The sequence below is a fragment of the Tachypleus tridentatus genome, chromosome 2 (assembly GCF_004210375.1).
Source record: "Tachypleus tridentatus isolate NWPU-2018 chromosome 2, ASM421037v1, whole genome shotgun sequence".
NCBI lineage: Eukaryota > Metazoa > Arthropoda > Merostomata > Xiphosura > Limulidae > Tachypleus > Tachypleus tridentatus.
This window is the reverse complement of record NC_134826.1, coordinates 13,979,233-13,999,859: the sequence shown is the minus strand read 5'-3', so window position 1 is coordinate 13,999,859 and position 20,627 is coordinate 13,979,233. Positions and strand designations below refer to the sequence as shown.

General features: G+C 34.2%; 1 protein-coding gene across 2 annotated transcripts; it reads left to right on the top strand.

Annotated features, from left to right (window-relative positions):
- Window positions 1-14,672: 14,672 nt before the first annotated feature.
- Window positions 14,673-20,391, top strand: LOC143238424 (potassium voltage-gated channel protein Shab-like). 2 transcript variants are annotated; one of them, XM_076478651.1, is made up of 3 exons: window positions 14,673-14,909; window positions 16,658-17,242; window positions 18,940-20,391. In XM_076478651.1, exons 2-3 carry the CDS (start codon window positions 16,706-16,708, stop codon window positions 19,777-19,779), a joined length of 1,377 nt encoding a protein of 458 aa, XP_076334766.1. In that variant the 5' UTR covers window positions 14,673-14,909; window positions 16,658-16,705; the 3' UTR covers window positions 19,780-20,391. The 2 variants fall into 2 exon arrangements, with proteins under 2 accessions (XP_076334766.1, XP_076334772.1); XM_076478657.1 differs by having other exon boundaries at window positions 16,641-17,242; window positions 18,940-19,874.
- The last annotated feature ends 236 nt before the right edge of the window (window positions 20,392-20,627 follow it).

The following is a 20,627-nucleotide window of genomic DNA, read 5'->3' as shown; positions in this document are numbered from 1 at the left end:
ATGTTTCCTCAAGTTTGTATTGTTACACTCAAACGTCACTGCGTTTGAGGCCTCAATGAACACTTTATAAATATATGGGCTACCAACCAACTGTGAGCTAGATTGAGAAAAGTTGTTCTTTTCTCAGAAAATTAGTCAATGAGAGAAAACGTGAAGTTAGCTGGTGTGAAAATAATTAACCATATCGAGCAATATGATAAAGTTAGTTTCAAAGTTTAATAAATATAATAATTTGTATTGTAAAAGGGGGATCTATATTAATTGAACCATTCTCTGTGGATTTTGATGAGAAGTAGACAATTTTTCAAAGTTATGATACAACTGTTGTAACCCATGGGGTACTTACTAAGTGAATAATTTACTAATAGTAGTGTGAGTAAAAGTAACTACTGTGAGAAAAACAGTTTATATTGTCAATTATATTCTAAAGTAATTGAATCAGCCTAAGTGGATATTTGAAAATAAAGATTAATTATTTAGAGTTTTGGATACAACTGTGATATTTCATGGTGTAACTAATTTTGTACATACGTTTGTCTTATTTTGAAGAGATTATTATTTAAAACAAAAACTGGTAGTTGACTAGAAACAAGAGTCTACCAAAGGTTACATGGGGTTAAAAGACAAATGGGTAAAGAAATGTTATATTTGTTATAAAATATGTAACGTTGCGAAGGAATGGAAGTCCATTACTAACAAGCAACAGCAGAAATCTCAGTATAAAGCTACTATAGCAACTTCTACAGATGGTGTTGTTAAGAAACTAGAAAAGTTTGACTGTCAGCATAGATGCTGCTGCCAAAAGAAACAGAATCAATAAAAGACGCCAGATTTACTATGAGAAGGAAGTTCCATTTCCATGGTTAATCAGTACACGACTAATAATCGACTTAAGTTAACAAATGGATCAATAGTGCCAATAGCGATTGAAGCATGTTACAGATATTCAGAAGTACCAACAAATCACAACATGCCAGTAAGTGAAGAATATGTTGGGGACAAAAGAGTGAAGTGCCGACAAGACATTGTTTGCAGTAGTGAGAACCAGTCTACTATATTATGACCAAATGAGAGGCAAACTACACATGTGAGTGTGTGGGTGTACTTATTGGTGGGACAATGAGAAAGTGTCCCATAAGAAAATAAAGATAAATGCACTATATTATGTGGGAGACCTGGAGACAACAGTATAAAACATCCATATTTGACCAAATTGTTTAAAACATACTAGCTAGTGGAAACTCGGGATACCAGACCGAAAGAAGATTGATAAACCATTGGTGGTCACCACTAGTGGTCAAGAAAAGAAGAGCAAGCAAGACATCAAGACCTTACAAGTGTCAAAAAGGGGACATCCTGAATGTAGGTTTGTAGGAACTAAAGGAATCATGAAAGAAAGTCCCTCCATTGCAGAAACCCTGGGACAATGCCTGGGAGAAAATTTAACAGAAGACAAAGGAGATGGTACCAACAGAATAGAGAAACAAAAGGGAGTGCTATATCAGACCTGTCAAAGACTATATGTATGAAAAACATATATATATATATATATATATAAACGAAGAAGCATTGGCAGTCACCAATGGAACTCAAGAAAATAAGAGCAAACATTATACGAAAATCTTACAAATGTCAAAAGGTGATATCACGAATGTAGGTTTGCAGGAATTGAAGGAAGCGTAAAAAGAAACAATTTTCACTGCACAATCTCTGTGACAATTTCTGGGAAAAAATCGAGCAGAAGACAAATGGGTAGAGCACTTATAGAGCAGAGTATTAGAAGGAATTGCTGTACCAAATCTAACAGAGAAATTATACTGGGGAAGTGTAGCAAATCATTACAACAGAATACAGAACTCAAATGGTGAAACTAATTCACGAGTTGACTGTGCAAGGACACCTAAGAGCAAAGAAGATAGCAAACAGATCCACCAGTTATCTCCATTGCCCAGGAATCATTAGAGATGTGAGCAGATCTTGCTGGCCATGTACTATCTGCCAAAGGACAATACCAGGAGGGAGGGTGGTTGAGGTGTTACTGAGGGAGAGTCATTAATTAAAGATTAATTAATAATGTGATTAATATATGGTGAAGTGCAAATTCTTAATTAATATCTAAGTAATACTTTATTTAATTAAATATTAATAAATTAATTAGGTGATGGATATGTATGTGATATGCAAAATTATGAGGATGTTATCAGGCAGCATAATATGATCATGTCACTAATGTCAGAGGGCGAACTGCTACAAGTGATGCCATCACCACAAGACGATGTGTCAACATTGATCTTTTCATATTATAACATTAGATTTATAGTTTTCGCTTTTAGAGTCACTTTAAAAGTATCTTCTGATTGAAAATAACAACACACTATGATTTTAGTAAATGTAGTTTTACTCTATTGTAAAATAAGACTTCAGATATATGGCATATTTTACATTTTTAAATACGTTATTTTTTTTTACTTATATAAAACTCCAATATGTTTTATGCAGGTATATGTTAATATGTGTTACTTAAACAATGACTCAATGGCTTTCACTTCTATATTTCTGTGGACTTATAATGCTAGAAAATAAGTTAAGGTAAGCGTGATGGGCAGCCACAGATAGCCCATTGTGTATTTGTGTAGCTAACTTTAAACTGTCAGTTTTAACCTCCACTCACCAGTCTCACATGAAGAAATTCAAGAACAATAAAATAATCAAAATCAATTGAAATTAGGAGAGCAAGATGTGGGTGTTCGAGCCCATGACGTCCCACACCTATATTACCCTTCACTATCAGCAAAAATTGTGGGAAAGTGACTGCTCTCCAAAGTAAATAAAAAGAAATCAAAATAATAACATATCACAACATACTTTTATTTATAAATACTTTGAGTTAGTAATTGACTATTGTCGAGAAACTTTGTAGTTAAGCACAAAACTACACAACGCGCTCTGACCATTATATGTATCGAAACCTGCTTTATAGCGTTGTAAATTCTGCAGACATACCACTGTGCTGCTAGGGAACGTGAGTCGAAAAACAAGTAACTTTTTCTGGATGCACACAGTGAAACTATTAATCATTTTCCGCAATATTTGTTGATGTTTGAAGTATATGATTACTTTTCGATGCTAAATGTATACAATTATTATAGTTTCAATGTTGATGATACAATAGAACTACAGTTCTTTTCAAATCAGACCGTTGATTCCTTGCACCATTCGTTACATTAATTAAACGAGTTAAACTGTATTGAGTTTGGGAACTCGCAACAATCTGACGATGACCGAAGAAGGTCGAAACGTTGTTCGCTCTTCTATGTAAAGTGTTTTCTCAGCCCAAAACGAGCCGTTTTTGCATATAAAAAAGGTGTTTCCACTTGTTGAAACAGTCCTGGTACGCTTCTTTTGTAATGTCCTCCAGCTCCTTCGTCGCATTTGCCTTAATCTCGGGAATCGTCTCAAATCTTCTTCCTTTCAAGGATCTTTTGAGTTTGGGGAACAAGAAAAAATCGCAAGGAGCAAGGTCAGGTGAGTAGGGGTTGGGGGGTGGGAAGAACAGTGATCGAGTGTTTGGCCAAAAACTCACGAGTTCTGAGGCACAAATTTCGCAGCAACGCGGTGCATCTTCAATTTTTCGGTCAAAATCTCGTAACAAGATCCAACTGATATCCCACACTCTTCAGCAAGCTCCCTGACAGTCAGACGTCGATTTGCCCGCACCAGGGTGTTGATTTTGTCGACGTGTGGGTCGTCAGTCGACGTAGAAGGACGTCCAAGACGCTCATCATCTTCAATGGACTGTTGACCATCCTTAAAACGTTCATGCCACTTGAAACATGCCGTACGCTTCACAGCAACATCACCGTAAGCCGTGTTAAGCATAGCAAAAGTTTCAGTCGCAGATTTTCCAAGTTTAACACAAAATTTCACAGCAAGTTGTTGCTCCTTCAGGTCATTCATTCTGAAATCCACCAAACGAAAAAATCGCACTTCACTTAAAACCGCGTAGCTAATACACAAATGAAGACATCTGCAATCGGGAAATGGCATCGTAATCAGCTGATCTGTGCGAACCTAGCGACATTAAGCGGGTTCCCCTGGGAACCAACTGGAGCCGCGCAATTCAAACAGTCCGCGTATTTTTTGAACAGACCTCGTACAATATGAAACACTAGGCCCGGCATGACCAGGTGGTTAAGGCACTCGACTCGTAATCCGAGGGTCGCGGGTTCGAATCTCCGTCACACCAAAAATGCTCGCCCTTTTAGCCGTGGGGCCTTATAATGTGACGGTCAATCCCACTATTCGTTAGTAAAAGAGTAGCCCAAGAGTTGGCAGTGGGTGGTGATGACTAGCTGCCTTCCCTCTACGAGTAGTCTTACACTACTAAATTAGGGATGTCTAGCGCAGATAGCCCTCGTGCAGCTTTGCGTGAAATTCAAAAACAAACAAACAAAAAACAATAAAACACTTTACACAATAAAAAAGAGTTAGAATAAAATCAAAATACGGTTTTGTGTCAGGATATTGCTTGAAATTACTGTCAGTATCGTTACTGATTCTCTATCAGGATTCAGACAAGTGTCAACCGTCAGTATTAATAACGATTCTATCCGATATTATTTTCACTAATATCATGGCTTGGTTGATATATATCAGTAGCCTTAAAGAGTTACTAAAGACACTAAAACTTCACCCAATAACAAGATTCCACAAACGGTATATTCAACGTTATGCCTAAGCCGTAAGCCTTGGTTTATTAAGAGAACAAGAACTCAACAGCCGCAGCATTGAAGGTACCTGGAAATGTCAGCTTTAAAAAGTAATGCTATAAGCGGGCGATCACAACCCCTTTCCACTGTCTGAGACAGTAGCAGACGAATCGTTCGCTTGATGTAAAGTCCAGGTGATGCCGTACAATATCATAACGAATGAAATTATGCACACGCGAAGCGAAACAGTGGTACAGTAATATTAATTGTTAAGCCTTGAATTACACAGTTAAGATTTTGTAATGTGTGTCTATATTCAGTACTCGTTATAATAATTCTGTATGAGTTTTGTAAGTTCAGAAGCATTGTTTGATTGATACACAATAAATAGGCCTAATGACTTAACGGTTACAGGACTTGGACATGGTTTTTCATTGATACACAATAAATAGGCCTAATGACTTAATTGTTATAGCACTTGTACAGGAAGTCCGGAGACTGTTTGTCTGTTTTTAATTTCGCGCACAGTTACACCAGGACTGTCTACGCTAGCAGTCCCTAATAGCAGTGTAAGACTAGAGGGAAGGCAGCTAGTCATTACTACCTACCATCAACTATTGGAATACTCTTTTTAACAACAAATAGTGGAATTGGTCGTTAAATTATGAACGCCCTCACGGTTGAAAGGGTGAGCATGTTTAGAGTGACGGGATTCGAACCCACGACCTTAAGATTACGAGTCAAGCGCCCTAACCACCTGACCATGCTAGGCCGAGGATTCATGCTTCACTAATAGTTGCAGTTCGCACAAGTTTCTTTGCTTGGGATTATGAGAATTTTATCATTTTTATTAATATTTGACTTTATTTTCGGAAATAAATTTCAGGTAGACACTGCAACAAAAGTTATTTTTCGGTATTTTCAATTTGATCATTTGTAAAATGTACAACGAAGTCAATGTGGTAAATTTTCAAATAAGAACAGTTGTAAAGCCTCGACAGTCTCAAAGCCGCATTGAACGGACAGCTAAGATGGCGCAGAACTTTGAGGTCAATAAATACAAGGTCTTAGCATATTCAAAGATTTGAAATTGCATACGCGCCCATTAAATAGGATAAAATTGTTTCGCTATAAATAGTTTCAGACAAGCTTTTGTTTCTTATCGTTCAGTAAACTGAGGAGTTCTGATATGGATGAAATATCTCTTGCGTAGTGTCCTGTTGGACAACGCAAGATCGATCTGCAATGTAATTATTACAAATCTCTGATTTTATATCATAAATAGACAAATTAACAGAAATGTGGGGAAAATATATATCTCTCGTTAACCTGATATTTTATCCCAAATATTACTCCTATTAGTTTCTAAAGCTTCACCAGCTATCAGCGTTTAAACTGTAATTTTAATAATGTTCCATTATTTAGACAGTTCGACGAAGCCCAGCATGGCCAGGTGGTCAAGGCGCTTGACTGGTAATCTGAGGTTCGCGGGTTCAAATCCCAGTCATATCAATCATGCTCGCCCCTTTGAGCCATGTAAGTGTTATAATGTGACGGTCAATCCCACTATTCGTTGCCCAAGAGTTGGCAATGGGTGGTGATGACTAGCTGCCTTCCCTCTAGTCTTACATTGAAAAACAAACAGTTTGACGTTAACTTCGAAATAACATTGTAAAACTATATAAAACGTACATTAGACCCGTCATTGACGATACAGCCTTTGCACGGATAAATGTAAACAAAAAACTACTTTAAAAAAACAACTACAAGCAATACAAAATACACTACTTACAACAGCTTATAAAGTAATACAGAACAACATCATCAGCATTCATGTATAAATACGCACACATAGAAACATTAGCAGATAGACTCCTACATAGTACAATAAATCATTTTGACAAAAATTGGAGAAAAACGAACTAGACAGATACTGCATACATGATGAGGATAGACCTAAACACCTTTCCCCAGTAATATATATTTGCTAAATAGACAAAAAAGGCCACCTATGAAATAGGCTCCACATTAGTTTAGGGGTTAATTACTAAACAATGAAAGAGTTTTTTATGTAAATGTTTTATAGTTAACACCTACCTAATAAAAGTGTAAATAATTATGGAACTATCAAGAGGAATGATTTAGTTGTATGTGTAGGTAGTACATGGACATTGTTCTGAAAGGGGCCTGAGTAAGTACGGGTTACTCTGGCCCTCGTGTACAATGTATTCTTGGGAAGAAAGTAGATCAAAGAAATTTCGTGCTACAACTTAGTGGCTTGTGTCTAATTTTATTTAACCAGTGTAGTTTCTTTAGATTTTTCCTTAATGTACAGAGTGAAAAAAAATTATATATCGATCTGTTAGGCCTATCTTCTCAAGCGTAATCATCTGTAAAAACAAACAAAAATGAATAAATAAAAAAATAAAATAGATAAAATAAGAAAAGTTATAAAATAAAAAAATTATAAATGAACAACTGAGCGAATGCTTCTTGTTAGTGTATTTATGAAGAGTCAAACGACTACAAACTCGCAGTATGTAGAATCAGGTCATAAAAACTACAGTCTAACATTTCCTTAAGAGAGTTATTTACCTTCAAAGATTGTGGCGATGCCTCAGTTGTACGACATTCATTAAAATAAATTGTTGAAGAGAAACACAAAGGTAAATTAAAATAAAAGCGACCCATTTCTAAACCTGAATTAACGCTTAAAAATTTATTTTTTTATTTTTGTTATAGTTTTTCTGTTCCTCGTAATATGTAAACGTACAGAAATATAAATGTAAAAATGTGCAGAACTTTAATGAGCTACGCTCGATGACTCAGTGTTAAGTTCGTGGACTTATATAAACAAGGTTTCGATATGCGTAATGGCCACAACACAGATAAACTATTGTTCATCTTTGCATTTGGACGTAAAAAAAAAGTACGTGAATGTTATTTTGTTGTTTTAGACTACTGTTCGCGGTTTGTTATTTAAGCTCTGATGAACAATAAGATATATTTACTTTGCTCATTTCAGAATTTTCAAACCAAATCTATACAAAGGACTATTAGCATATAACCTTTTCTAATCTTGAATTAGTTTATTGAAAGGAAGGCAGAGCTCCAAATAAACATTTGGGCAACACTATTTTCACTGAACAGGCATGGCAGGTGGTTAAGGCACTCGACTCACAATCCGAAGGTCGCAGGTTCGAATCTCCGTCATACCGAACATGCTTGTCCTTTCAGCCATGGGGCGTTATAATTTGACGGTCAATCCCACTATTCGTTGGTAAAAGAGTAGCCTAAGAATTGGGAGGTAGATAGTGATGACTAGCTGCCTTCCCTCTAGCCTTACACTGCTAAAATAGGAACGGCTAACGCAGATATCCCTTATGTAGCAGTGAGAGGAAAGCCAGTTATTAGAATCCTTGGGCACAAAGGCTTTGTTTCGCTTCTAAACCCCAATAACGTGCTAACAGTTGATTGTGTGAGCGTGTTTATAGGTTGCAACCTTCAGCTTTCCAGTAAACTGCGTGGTACGCTAACCATAGATTTCATATAATTAGTACTTAACTACAATGTTTCTAGAGTGGAGACCGTAAATAGAATATAATGAGAGATTTGTTACAAAGTTTCAAAAAATTAGTTCATTGAAAGTTGAACATGCCATAATAAAAAATACATATAATAATTTAACGTGAATAAGCACTTTTCTCAACATTTAAATTGGTAAAATTATAATTTTAGACTTTTCCAGTGTTAGGTTTGTTTATTTCGGAATTTCATGCAATTCTACATAAAGTTGTCACTAATTCTGAACTGACAGGACAGAGGGAATTCGTCAAGTGAATAGCACCAACTACCTAACTTTATGCTATTTTTGTGTGATCCAACAATGAATTTGACTGTCACTCTTACGGTGTACCCATGATTCTAATGTGCAGAGAGCGTTTTAAGAAACTTGTTGAAAATGACGAATCTTAAGAGTTCACAGTCCGGGCAAGTTAACCAATAGGCCACGCTCAGTGGTTTTAACGTCAAGTTTAAGAAAGAAAGATTTAATATGTTCTGTGGTTTATTAAAAGGTATCTCTTCGTCGAACTTTTAATTTCGATCTTTGTTTTGTACAGAAAATTTGGAACAGAACAACTCCCAGTATTTTTCCGAAAATAAAGTAAGGAGTTAATGTTTCAGAATAACAAATTGGTTGGTTGGTTTGGTGTTTTATGGCGCTAAGCATCTAGGGTACTTGTGTCTAGAGTAACAGAGCGAATCCTTATTGAAAAAAAGGAGGAAAAAGGCGGCAATAAAAAATAATGGAACATTTTTTTCCAATGAACTAAATCAGAAACTAAAAAAAGATATTATAGGGAAAGAATCTCCTACTAAATAACATTTATTGTTTATAGAAATACAAACTGCTCAACTATGAATGTTTAGTACAGAAGTAGAAATATTCCAACAGTATATCGTATTATCGTGTATAAATCACAGAACAACAGGCTGTTACAGACAATCTAGTAACGTAATATGTTGTGAGGTACTCATATCACACACGAGTTTAAAGACACAGAAATGGTTTAACCACATTGCATGAAGACAATAATAACAGGAAGTTGTGAACCAAGAGTATCATCCGGGTTCTTAATTAGAACGTGAATTATAAAGCTTCAATTGTAATACTCAAGTTATTTAACAATGAAGAAAAAACAATGTTTACTGTCCACTAACCCATTTGTCTCAACAAACAGTAGTTGTTTTCAGTTTAGTTAAAATAATTTCATACTCTGGTTATTTGACAATCAAAACAACAACAAAAACTGCTCTTCACTGACTTATTTTGTAATAAACAGTTTTTTTTTCAGTTTATTTTATCATCGTGATTAATCTGTGAAAGATCATAATCTCGTGTAAACATTACTAGTATTTAGAGAATAAACATTTTTATACTTGTTTAAAAAGTTAAATTCACGTTAATCAAGACATATTTTAATATATAGAATTATAAGTGCTTTAATCATAGTGATATTATTAAAACTGCAATAAGAAAATGAGTACTTATCGTTTGTAACAACAGGAGAAGGAAAATATCTCACCAGAGATTCTGTTGTTTGATTTCTTTCCTCTAACCTACAAATGAATTGAAAAGAAGAAAACCGAAACAGGTGATATTACTTGTTAACTCTTCCACGAAGAATAGAATTATCTTTTTTTAACATTTTTTTTTGCATAACACTTTTAAGTATAAATATAAGCTGGCCTACAGCGAACAATGTAACTCAACTTGAGGGAATTAGAGAACCATGGGCAGTAGAATACAGGTAAAATATTTATCTCAAACCTTCCTCTGTTAAACGTAGAAAATTCAGTATTTAGTGGTCTCATAACTTAGATTAATAAATCAAACAAATGAATGGATATATGTGTAAAAGTGTTTTTGTTTTAGTGCAAAGCTACACAAATGGCTATCTACGTTTTGTACATCATGGGGAACTAAACCTCGGATTTTAACACTGGATGATATATGCATAGCTCAAAACAAGTAATTCAAGTCGAATTTAAGCGATATATATTTTACTTTTAAAACTGAGAAGTAACAAATTATGTACAAAGTAAATTACATAAAAACGCCATCTTACGACAAATTCCATACGTCTTACAAATCTACTTGAGATGAACCTGATAAAAGTACATAATTTATATTTAGTGAAATTTCGTAAAATGATTATTTGTGTTCACAATAACACGATAAATGTATTTCTCAATTTTCCTTCATAAAGTATTTTTTTTATTAAATAGTTAGATGGATATATTTCAGGTATTTCTATTAATGTCTCTCTTGGTGGCAACAATTGCGGTGGATGGTAAAGCAGTCGACAAAACTGAGGACGATCTGAAAGCTGAGGCGACAGGCTATGGAGGTGGTGGTGGTGGTGGCGGCGGCGGTGGCATCACTCTTGGGGTATTAAATATTTTCTTTATGTTTTATATATGTAATTTGAGAACATAAATTCATAAATGACCTAAAACACAGCAGTCGAAAACAAAGTTCATTATTGTAAATAGTTTCAGCACAACATACAAAACTATATACAGTAGTCGAAAACAATGTTTGTTGTTGTAAGTAGTTTCAATACATTATATTAAGTCAGTCTAAAACAAAGTTCATTGTTATAAGTTGTTTCAACACATGATATAAAGCTAGTCGAAACAAAGTTCATTATTGCAAGTAATTTCAACTCGTGATATTAAGCTAGTTCATTGTTATAAGTAGTTTCAACACATGATATAAAGCTAGTCGAAACAAAGTTCATTATTGCAAGTAATTTCAACTCGTGATATTAAGCTAGTTTATTGTTATAAGTAGTTTCAACACATGATATAAAGCTAGTCGAAACAAAGTTAATTATTGCAAGTAATTTCAACTCGTGATATTAAGCTAGTTTAAAACAAAGTTCATTATTGTAAGTAGTTTCAACACATAATATTAAGCTAGTCCAAAATGAGACTTATTATTTTAAACAACAACTACATGTATTGTTATACTGGTGAGAATTTTATCCAGTATTTCATTTTAGACTGTAAATACTTCAATATTATTTATTATTCTGTTCAGAAATTAAATGAACAATAGAAATACATTAACCTACTTTTTCTTTCTTTTTTTACCACAGGTAGCTACTGTAGGCCTTGGTGGAGGAGGATATGGTGGTGGTGGTGGTGGTGGTGGTTATGGAGGAGGAGGAAAAGGGGGTGGAGGTGGTTCTGTAACACTCCTTGCTATTCCATTATCCTTAGGAGGTGGTGGTGGTGGCCGCGGTGGAGGTGGAAAAGGTGGTGGAGGCTACGGATGGTAGATTTAAGGTTTGTTCTCCTTTGTAAAATTATATCTGAAACAATTTACTTCACAATTTGAACAGTTCATCTATTTTTTTAATAACTATGTTGATCAGTGAAGTTATTTTGTATGTTACTGGATTCCACTTTCTTCATTTAAAAATATCCCTTAATACACATATAGCCATTATGTAATTTGTCTACTAAAACTTAATATTATTTACAAACTACAAAACTAGACAACAGCTAATGTGTTTCGAATAGCTATAGTACCAAACCTTTGTTTAGCTAATAGTAAACCAAGATAATTCTAGATTAAAACGTTATAAATATTTATATCTATACCAAACAACTCAGAGATTTTTATCGAAATAATAATATTGCCTTGATGTATAGTTGTAGGACTAAACCAGTGTTTTCAGATGACTAGACTTAGAGAAATGGGTATTAGAATGATTATTCACTATACCAAGGGTAGGAGAATGATTATTCGATATCCCAAGGGTACTAGAATGATTACTCTATATCTCAGTGGTACTAGAATGATTACTCTATATCTCAGTGGTACTAGAATGATTATTCAATATCCTAAAGTTACTAAAATGATTATTCTACATCCCAGTGGTACTAGAATGATTATTCAATATTCCAAGGGCACTAGTATGATTATTCTACATTCAGTGGTACTAGAATGATTATTCAATATCCCAAGGGTACTAGGATGATTATTCAATATTCCAAGGGTACTAGGATGATTATTCAATACTTGTAGAATATTACAATGATGATAAACACGATATAATAATCGTAACCTTCAAGTGAAACTGTTTTATATATGATATCATAATAATAACTCATGAACCACCATAAGCAAACGTTTATTAACGAACTTCATATATTTAAAGAATAATAGAACCAAACTTCCTGCTTTCTATTTATTTTTGGTATTACTTTCCACTTGCTCAATTTCAGATGTACAAACGAATATTATTTTATTCTCGCAGAAAATGGCTACAGACAACTTGAAAGAAACAAGGTAACCTGTGAAGAAAGATGGTGAAAATATATGTAATTCTCTCTTGTGACTCAAGCATAAACAGTGATAATACAAAGTCTCTATGTGAGTGTAATGTTGAGAAGTCAGTGACATAATGTAAAAAAATCAACACAGATTTAAAAAAGGAACAAAATAAATCAGTACGTACTTTTTTTAAATGTTGCAGACTTTCGTTTAAAGTGAATTAACCACGTGTTTAAAAAGACAGACAATGTTTTCTCAAAGTTAACACTGAGATAGTAAAAATCTAACAGATACACAATAATATTTATGTAAAGTCTAACATATACAGAACAAAATAGATGAACATTCTAATATATACAAAACAATGGGGTGTAAAGTCTAATATATACAGAACAATGTGGATAAAAAGTCTAACAGATACAAAACAATGTGGATGTAAAGTCTAATATATACACAACTATGTGGATAAAATGTCTAATAGATACAAAACAATTCGGTTGAAAAGTCTAATATATACACAAGGTTATGGATGTAATGTCTATTGTATACACAACACTATAGATGTAAAGTCTGATATATACACAAGATTGTGGATATAATGTCTATTGTATACAAAACACCATAAATGTAAAGTCTAACAGATACATAACACTACAGATGTAAAGTCTAATATAATCACAATACTTTAGATGTAAAGTCTAATATAATCACAATACTACAGATGTAAAGTCTAATATAATCACAATACTTCAGATGTAAAGTCTAATATAATCACAATACTATAGATGTAAAGTCTAATATAATCACAATACTACAGATGTAAAGTCTTAACAGACACACAACAATATGGATGTAAAGTCTAATATATACACAAGATTATGGATGTAATGTCTACTGTATACACAACACTATAGGTGTAAAGTCTGATAGACACACAACAATATGAATGTAAAGTCTAATATATGCATAATACTACAGATGTATGTTCTAATAGAAACGCAATAGGTTGATTGTTATGAGGAACAGGTACTAACTGTCTCTAAAATAAAAAATGGAAGAGAAATCACTAAAATCTATAAACATCATAAAATTATTGGTGTAGTTTAGATGTATATATATAACAACAACAATAATGATGTCAGTAGGAGCAGTTATTAATTACTAACATTGTTGTGTGACTCTATTGTTAGACGGGCACTTAAGAATTATTCGGTAGATAGAATATAGTCCACTTAACACTAACAAATACGTAATCAGGACAACAGAGGTCGTAGCAATAGTAGTACCAATAACAGTGACAGTAATGATGTTAGTGGGATCAGCTATTAATAATTACGTTGCTGTGCGAGTCTGTTGTTAGACGGGCACTCAAGAATTATTCGATAAATAGAATATAATCCATTTGACACTAACAAACACATTTTATTTTTTGAATATTAAGCTGCCCGGTTAGTATTTCTAAGGTAGGCCTTCTTAGACTTTGTTAATAATTCATATGTAAACTTAGATTCGTCTGAACGCAAAATTCACTTTAAAACGTGCGAATTTATATCTCTATTTTTTATTAGAAACGCAATCTCAATATTCAAACTAACTGACTAATTAATGCACTAGTTCAATATCTACCAGACTTGTAAATTATCTTTATCCTAAATGAATTTATATAAATATGTGTGTGTGTATATGCCCCCCTGATTGAAGAGCTATAAGTTTACGAACTTTGAATATTAAATCTGTGTCTCAATCCTGCAATGGACACAGCACAAATCCCAACGTAGCTTTGCACTAAAACACACTGTTTTTTAAACTTTAAAGAAAGTTCCATATATTAAGGCCACACCATTTGTTAATATTTAGCATGTGTTTAAGGATTCCGCACTTTATGCAAAAACGAAATATAAAGTCCTGTAAGTCGTACTTAAATTTCAACCAACTGTAAAAATAACAGAAAACATGCCCTTTAAAATATATGTATACGATATTCTATTTTAAGCCTAGATTTACAATTTTGACAACAATCACGTGACGAGAAAGCATTGCTATTTCTGTTTTTAAAAAAGGGGGTTTAGCTGTCTGTGAGGGCTTACTTAAATAGCTCGTGAAAGTGTGTTTCTTCCATTTGATCTTAATTACTTGGGGTGTGTATCTACTTCTGTAACATGTTTGAGGCAATGAGTATGAAACAAAAAAATCGGAAGTTGTATAGAAAGGTTATTTACATTTCTTAGAACAATATTATAACTTTTCGATAACATTATAGGAACAGAGGTTCAAGGTTTGGTTTAATTCACATTGTGCGTCACTGAGGTAACCAGAATTGAGATTTTTAACTTCAAGTTCTCTCACGTTAGGTAGGTTTATTTTTACTTTTAAGCTCGGAAGTTATAATAGTCACAAAATATAAATTATAAAACGTATTTATGCATATCGTAATCTCTAGTTTAAAACCAACTTGCGTTTCAATAGCTTGGAGTAATGTCTGAAAACTTTGACAATATTACACTTATTTTTTCATTTCTTTCGTTAGTTATTTAATAGTGTGGTTAAATAATACTATTCCATAGAGGTGTAGTATGTAAATATTTTTACCACCCTTCTTGTAGAATGCTTAGAACAATTAACACATTTCTTTGTATTTCCCTGTTATGCTTGCTTATTAATATTGTCGCATCATTACTACCAGCACACGCTATGTTTTTATCATTTAATACCTTGTAGCAGAAGTAATAAAGTCTGTGTACTTGCCAAATAATATAATTTGATGAGAACTGTACAGCCAATTGTGGGAGAGGGGTGAATGTTTGACGTCTCTACAGCTACGGGGCGGATGCTTGGTGTCTGTTACTGCTGGAAGAGGTGTATTTCAGTATTTATATTACGTGGATGAATATATGACACATTGGACCTAAATCCAATTAAAGTGCTGACAAGTAAAAAAGAAAAACTTAGGGTTAACTCTGTATTCACCTCACTTGTAGTCTTTCTTTATGAGTTCAATGCTATATTAACTTTCAAAAGTGAATCTAAATTATTACCGATTTATATTGTATATATAGTTAATAATTATGTAGGGAATCGTAAGTGGTGTAAAGATAAGTTTAAAACAAACTAATATTTATTTAGCACGTTCTAAACTTCGTGGAACACGTTCAACTTCACCTCGGTTTTGGACTGTAGTGTATACTAACACACATCCAAAACGTATCAATCAGTGAGTTCCCGTAATTTAAATAAAGACTGATGGCTTGAGTTTGTTTCCTATCTCGTCATCGTCAACCCAACCGACTGTAAGAGTGACACCTAAAAGATATTATTTATGAATAAACTCCCAACCAGAAAGCCAGTCTTTCTAGAATGTCAGGACAGGCATAGCCAGGTGATTAAGGCACTCTACTCGTAATCCGAGGGTCGCAGGTTCGAATCCCCGTCACACTGAACATACTCGCCCTTTCAACCGCGGGTACGTTATAATGTTACGACCATTCCCACTATTCGTTGCTAAAAGAGTTGGCAGCGGGTGGTGATGACTAGCTGCCTTCCCTCTAGTCTTGCACTGCTAAATTAAGGACGGCTAGCACAGATAGCCCTCGTGTAGCTTTACACGAAATTCAGAAACAAACAATTAAGAATTTTTTTTTTTTTACAACAAAAACCAGTGGCGTATGTATAAAACCAAACGAGGGACCGAACGGGACTAACAAAATTATAAATTGCTGCCAACAAAAATAAATGAAGAAACATGCAAGTCCACATAACCCACATTTATTTTGTTTTCTTGAACTGTACAAACAAAAGATAAGTTATTTATCGCACTTTATGGTCTGTCTGTACAGAACACGTCAGATATTTCTTATGTTTTAATAGTTTATGATTATACTGTTAGGGGCGGCGTTCACGGTTAATGGTAGCATTGTTACGGGGTCAGCATTTTCGTGATTAATGGTGATATTGCACCAGATTTTAATTTATTGCAACTTTATTAGATATAAAATAAACGTCTCACCTCTGGCTGAAAGATTTGGATTTGTTGGTTTATTCACGTTATATATATTTCATATTTCATGGTCTAACCATTTTAACAGGTGATTTTTTCATTCAGTTTGGTAACATTATGACCCCTCGCCAACCAAATACAGCAGTCTAGAGTATGTTGAAACTTCCCGATGACCGAATCTCTTCAGGACGAACCAACTTCCCTGTGTACGAAAACCAACGGATCATTTTAAATGTTGGCGGAATTAGAAATCAAGTGTTAGGACGGACTTTGGACCGACTGCCACAAAGCCGGCTGGGTCGTTTAAGACAGTGCACCAGTGCCACAGAAATCCTTAAGATTTGTGACGATTATCGCCCAGAAGTGAATGAATTTTTCTTTGATCGCCATTCTGGAGCGTTTAGCGCTATTCTCAATTTTTACCGCACCGGCAGGCTTCATCTAGCGGGAGAAATGTGCATTTTTTCGTTCAAAGATGATCTTGATTACTGGGAAATTGACGAAAACTACATGGAGCCGTGTTGTCTGCAGAGATACAACCAGAATAAAGAATCTCTTCTGGCAGACTTTAATGTTGAACATTCTACGGAAGATAAAGAAAAGGAAAATTTCGGAGGCGGAAGACTTGCCATTTACAAGATGTTTCTTTGGAACCTGATGGAGAAACCAACGTCATCTTTCGCTGCTAGGGTAAGTTCTATCTTGCATGTTCTGCTCTTAATTAAAATGTTTTTAAGTTTTACACATTCAGTAAAATACTGGACTAGGTAAAAATGTCGCACATAGCTTTAATAAATTACTGAAGCGACCATGTTCTGTATAGAAGAATGTTATCATAACTTATATTTCTCATAGGGGCATTGAAACCATAATTTCACAGTAGAAAATCTTTTTAGAAACTTGCAACAAACGAACACCGTCTTGATGGAACGTTCTGTTTTACAGAATTAAAAACAAAAGAGCGCTGCTAAATTAAAAAATAACAATAAACTGCTATTGTGGTCAGTTTTTGGGTCCAAGATTCCTTAAAAAGGATCTATTTTTATAAAACTGTCTTCCAATATCCCAAGTTCATATGTATGTGGCCCATTGTGACCTACTAATTAGCCTGCAGGATTGGAAGATTCGAAGTTCAAACATACTTGAACTTCTAGCTGTGGGAGTGTTATAAAATACAAGTCAATCCCGATAATTGATTTTAAAGAAAGCTACGTAGGCGGTCAATGCTGCTTATTGGTTCCCTTCCTTCTGTTCAGCAGTTTAAAATTTGTGACGGCTTTTTTAACTGTGGGATGCCCCGATCGTTTAGCCAGTATGTACGATGCTTAATTTTAAAATATCAAATTACACAGTACGTATAAACAGTTTATTTTATAAAACTGAGACGTTTCTAAATTATAAAAAATGAAATTGAGTTCCGGTTACAGATGAATAAAAGTAATAAAACTGATATTTAAGCTTTGGCATTGACGCATGTGTAATACGTTAAATCATGCACCATGAAATAAAATATAGTGACGCTTCCAATATCAAAGTATAACGTCAAAATGGCAACCAACAACTTGAAGATATAGCATTAAAGTCTGACCAAGTTCTTGAAAATACCAAAACATGACAACTCAGTTCTTGTGAACATGACACTGAGTTCACATGGTTATTATAGTTGTGCAAGTTTACCTTCAAGCCTACGTACATTGTACAGTTTCTAACAACATAGATAGCCTATTAGGCAGCTTTGTGCTTAAGAACGAACAAATTGATCCATTCCATAAAACTATGATCTTTATTGTACGACAGCAATGTCATAAAAGGCAGTTTGTCATTCAGTGACAATTCTGTAATAAACTGTCACTGTTTACATAAGTTAACACATCTGCTTAAGTATGTCACCTCTGAAAATATTTACAAGATTACTTGGTGTTTTTTAGTTATGTGCAACAACAAACTGAATCAAAATCCATCCAGTAAAATGTATGTCTCCAGAATAGAACCACATGTTACATTTAGTGCAATGAAAATATCGCTTGGTTCTGTTGTCATTTACAAAAGTCTCTAACAAAAGGGAAACTGTGGTAGCTGTGTTCTGAACCTGTGCTTTATACTCGGAGATTTCAAAGTTTTGAGAAAATTAAGTTTGTGTGCTACTTTTCAAGTTAGGTTTCAAACATTCATATTTTAGTTCCGAACTGTATCTAATGCACAGCACGACATGGTGATTGTTTACTTTTAAATTAAGAGGAATAACTGAACCAGTTTGTTTTACTCATAACTAATGTCGTGTTTTAGTTACTTTTGGCTCCATTGTCTTTCTCACTGACATCTTGTTTTTGTCATTTTAGATAGTTCGTTCTCTTTATTAATCTAATATCATGTTTGTATGATTTTAGATTTTTGCTGTGGTGTCCGTTCTCTTCATCATTTTAGCTACCATTGTGCAAATAGTAAACACCATCCCCAATGTGCAGACGAAAAGAAAGGATGGCCATTTTGAAGAAAACTTTTATTTAATGACGGTGGAAGCGGTCTGCATTGCTTGGTTCACCTTCGAGTATCTTCTCAGATTTACGTCATCACCACGTAAGTGGGTGTTCTTTAAGAGCCCGCTGAATATTATCGATTTGATAGCTATTTTACCGTACTACGTTTCCTTGATTCTCATTGGATTAGACAATGACGCGGCCCAGTTTGAAGACATTCGACGAATTGTTCAAGTTTTTCGTTTGATGAGGATCCTCAGGGTTCTTAAACTGGCCCGTCACTCCACGGGGTTACAAAGTTTTGGGTACACAATGCAACACAGTTATAAAGAACTAGGGCTGTTGGTTTTGTTCGTCGCTATTGCCGTTGTACTCTTCTCTAGCCTTGTTTATTACGCAGAGAAGGAAGACCCTAAAACAAAGTTTACTAGTATCCCCATGACATTTTGGTGGGCATGTATCACCATGACAACTGTCGGTTATGGGGACATGTATCCCACCACTCCACTTGGCAAACTGTTGGGTAGTATTTGCTGTATCTGTGGTGTACTGGTTATTGGACTGCCTGTTCCCATAATTGTAAACAACTTTGCTGATTTCTATACAAATCAAGTCCAACGTCAGAAAGCTCTTGAAAGAAAGAAGTCTGTCCAAGTTGCCAAAAATGCTGGTAAACTTCCTCCTTTACAAGATATTGCTTTCTCGGCTTCAACGCCGATTCAAAATCATCTTCGAGAAGCATTTAATTAGTCAGGTACACTACATTAAAATACTTGTATTTGAAATTGCCCAAGGAATATCTAGTTGAAATAGTTTATATTAAAATATTGAAGCATCAATATAACATTTGAATTTTGCACTGTTTATTAAAAAAATGCATGGAAACGTTGGTATTAAATCTATATAAATATTTAAGAAACAACCGTGATTTTAACCGTTTAAAAATACATCTATAAGAAATCTAAAAGTTTCTTCTTGCTTTATAAAAGTCAGTACTAAATTTATTTTTAAGGTATCTCTATCTATCGGATGAATAACGCACTAACTGCTCTGTTCTGGAGGTGTCTGTGATAAGTTAGTGATATGACTAAAGTCACGTTGAACTTGGTAATTCGAAAATCAAGGATTCCCAAAGAACAGGTTTTAGATTTTACGTTCAAATGTATCTTGTATTATAAAAACCTACTTAAAATAACCCATAATTATCTAAAGCGATTTTCTGCTGTGTTAAATTGTAAACATTTGTTTAATACGTTTTTATACTACCTGTGGGTTTACTGAATTCTAAACACAAAATAACCTTTAACAAGTTTTTATATTCTTGTTTAGCTTTACTCTATAAATAAAAAACTTTAACCACGAGTTGTATTTCTGACGTACGCGAGTTTTTGTTTCGCTGATTTTAATAATTAACAAAATCTTTCACTGAAAAACATCATCCTGTATTTACTTATCAAAAGGCATTTGTTTACTTCATGTACTTTAAAAAAGATTTATCTTATATAATCTTTACGCAAACGTCTAATGAAGGAGAAACCATAAAGGCTTTGAACCTGTTAAACATCTAGAAGCAGGTGACGCTGCAGACATAGGTTAGG

Coding starts and splice junctions, on each gene's coding strand:
- LOC143238424 (XM_076478651.1), top strand. CDS start 16,706: ATGTTGAAACTTCCCGATGACCGAATCTCTTCAGGACGAACCAACTTC. Junction 17,243..18,939: donor CGTCATCTTTCGCTGCTAGG/GTAAGTTCTATC, acceptor GTATGATTTTAG/ATTTTTGCTGTGGTGTCCGT.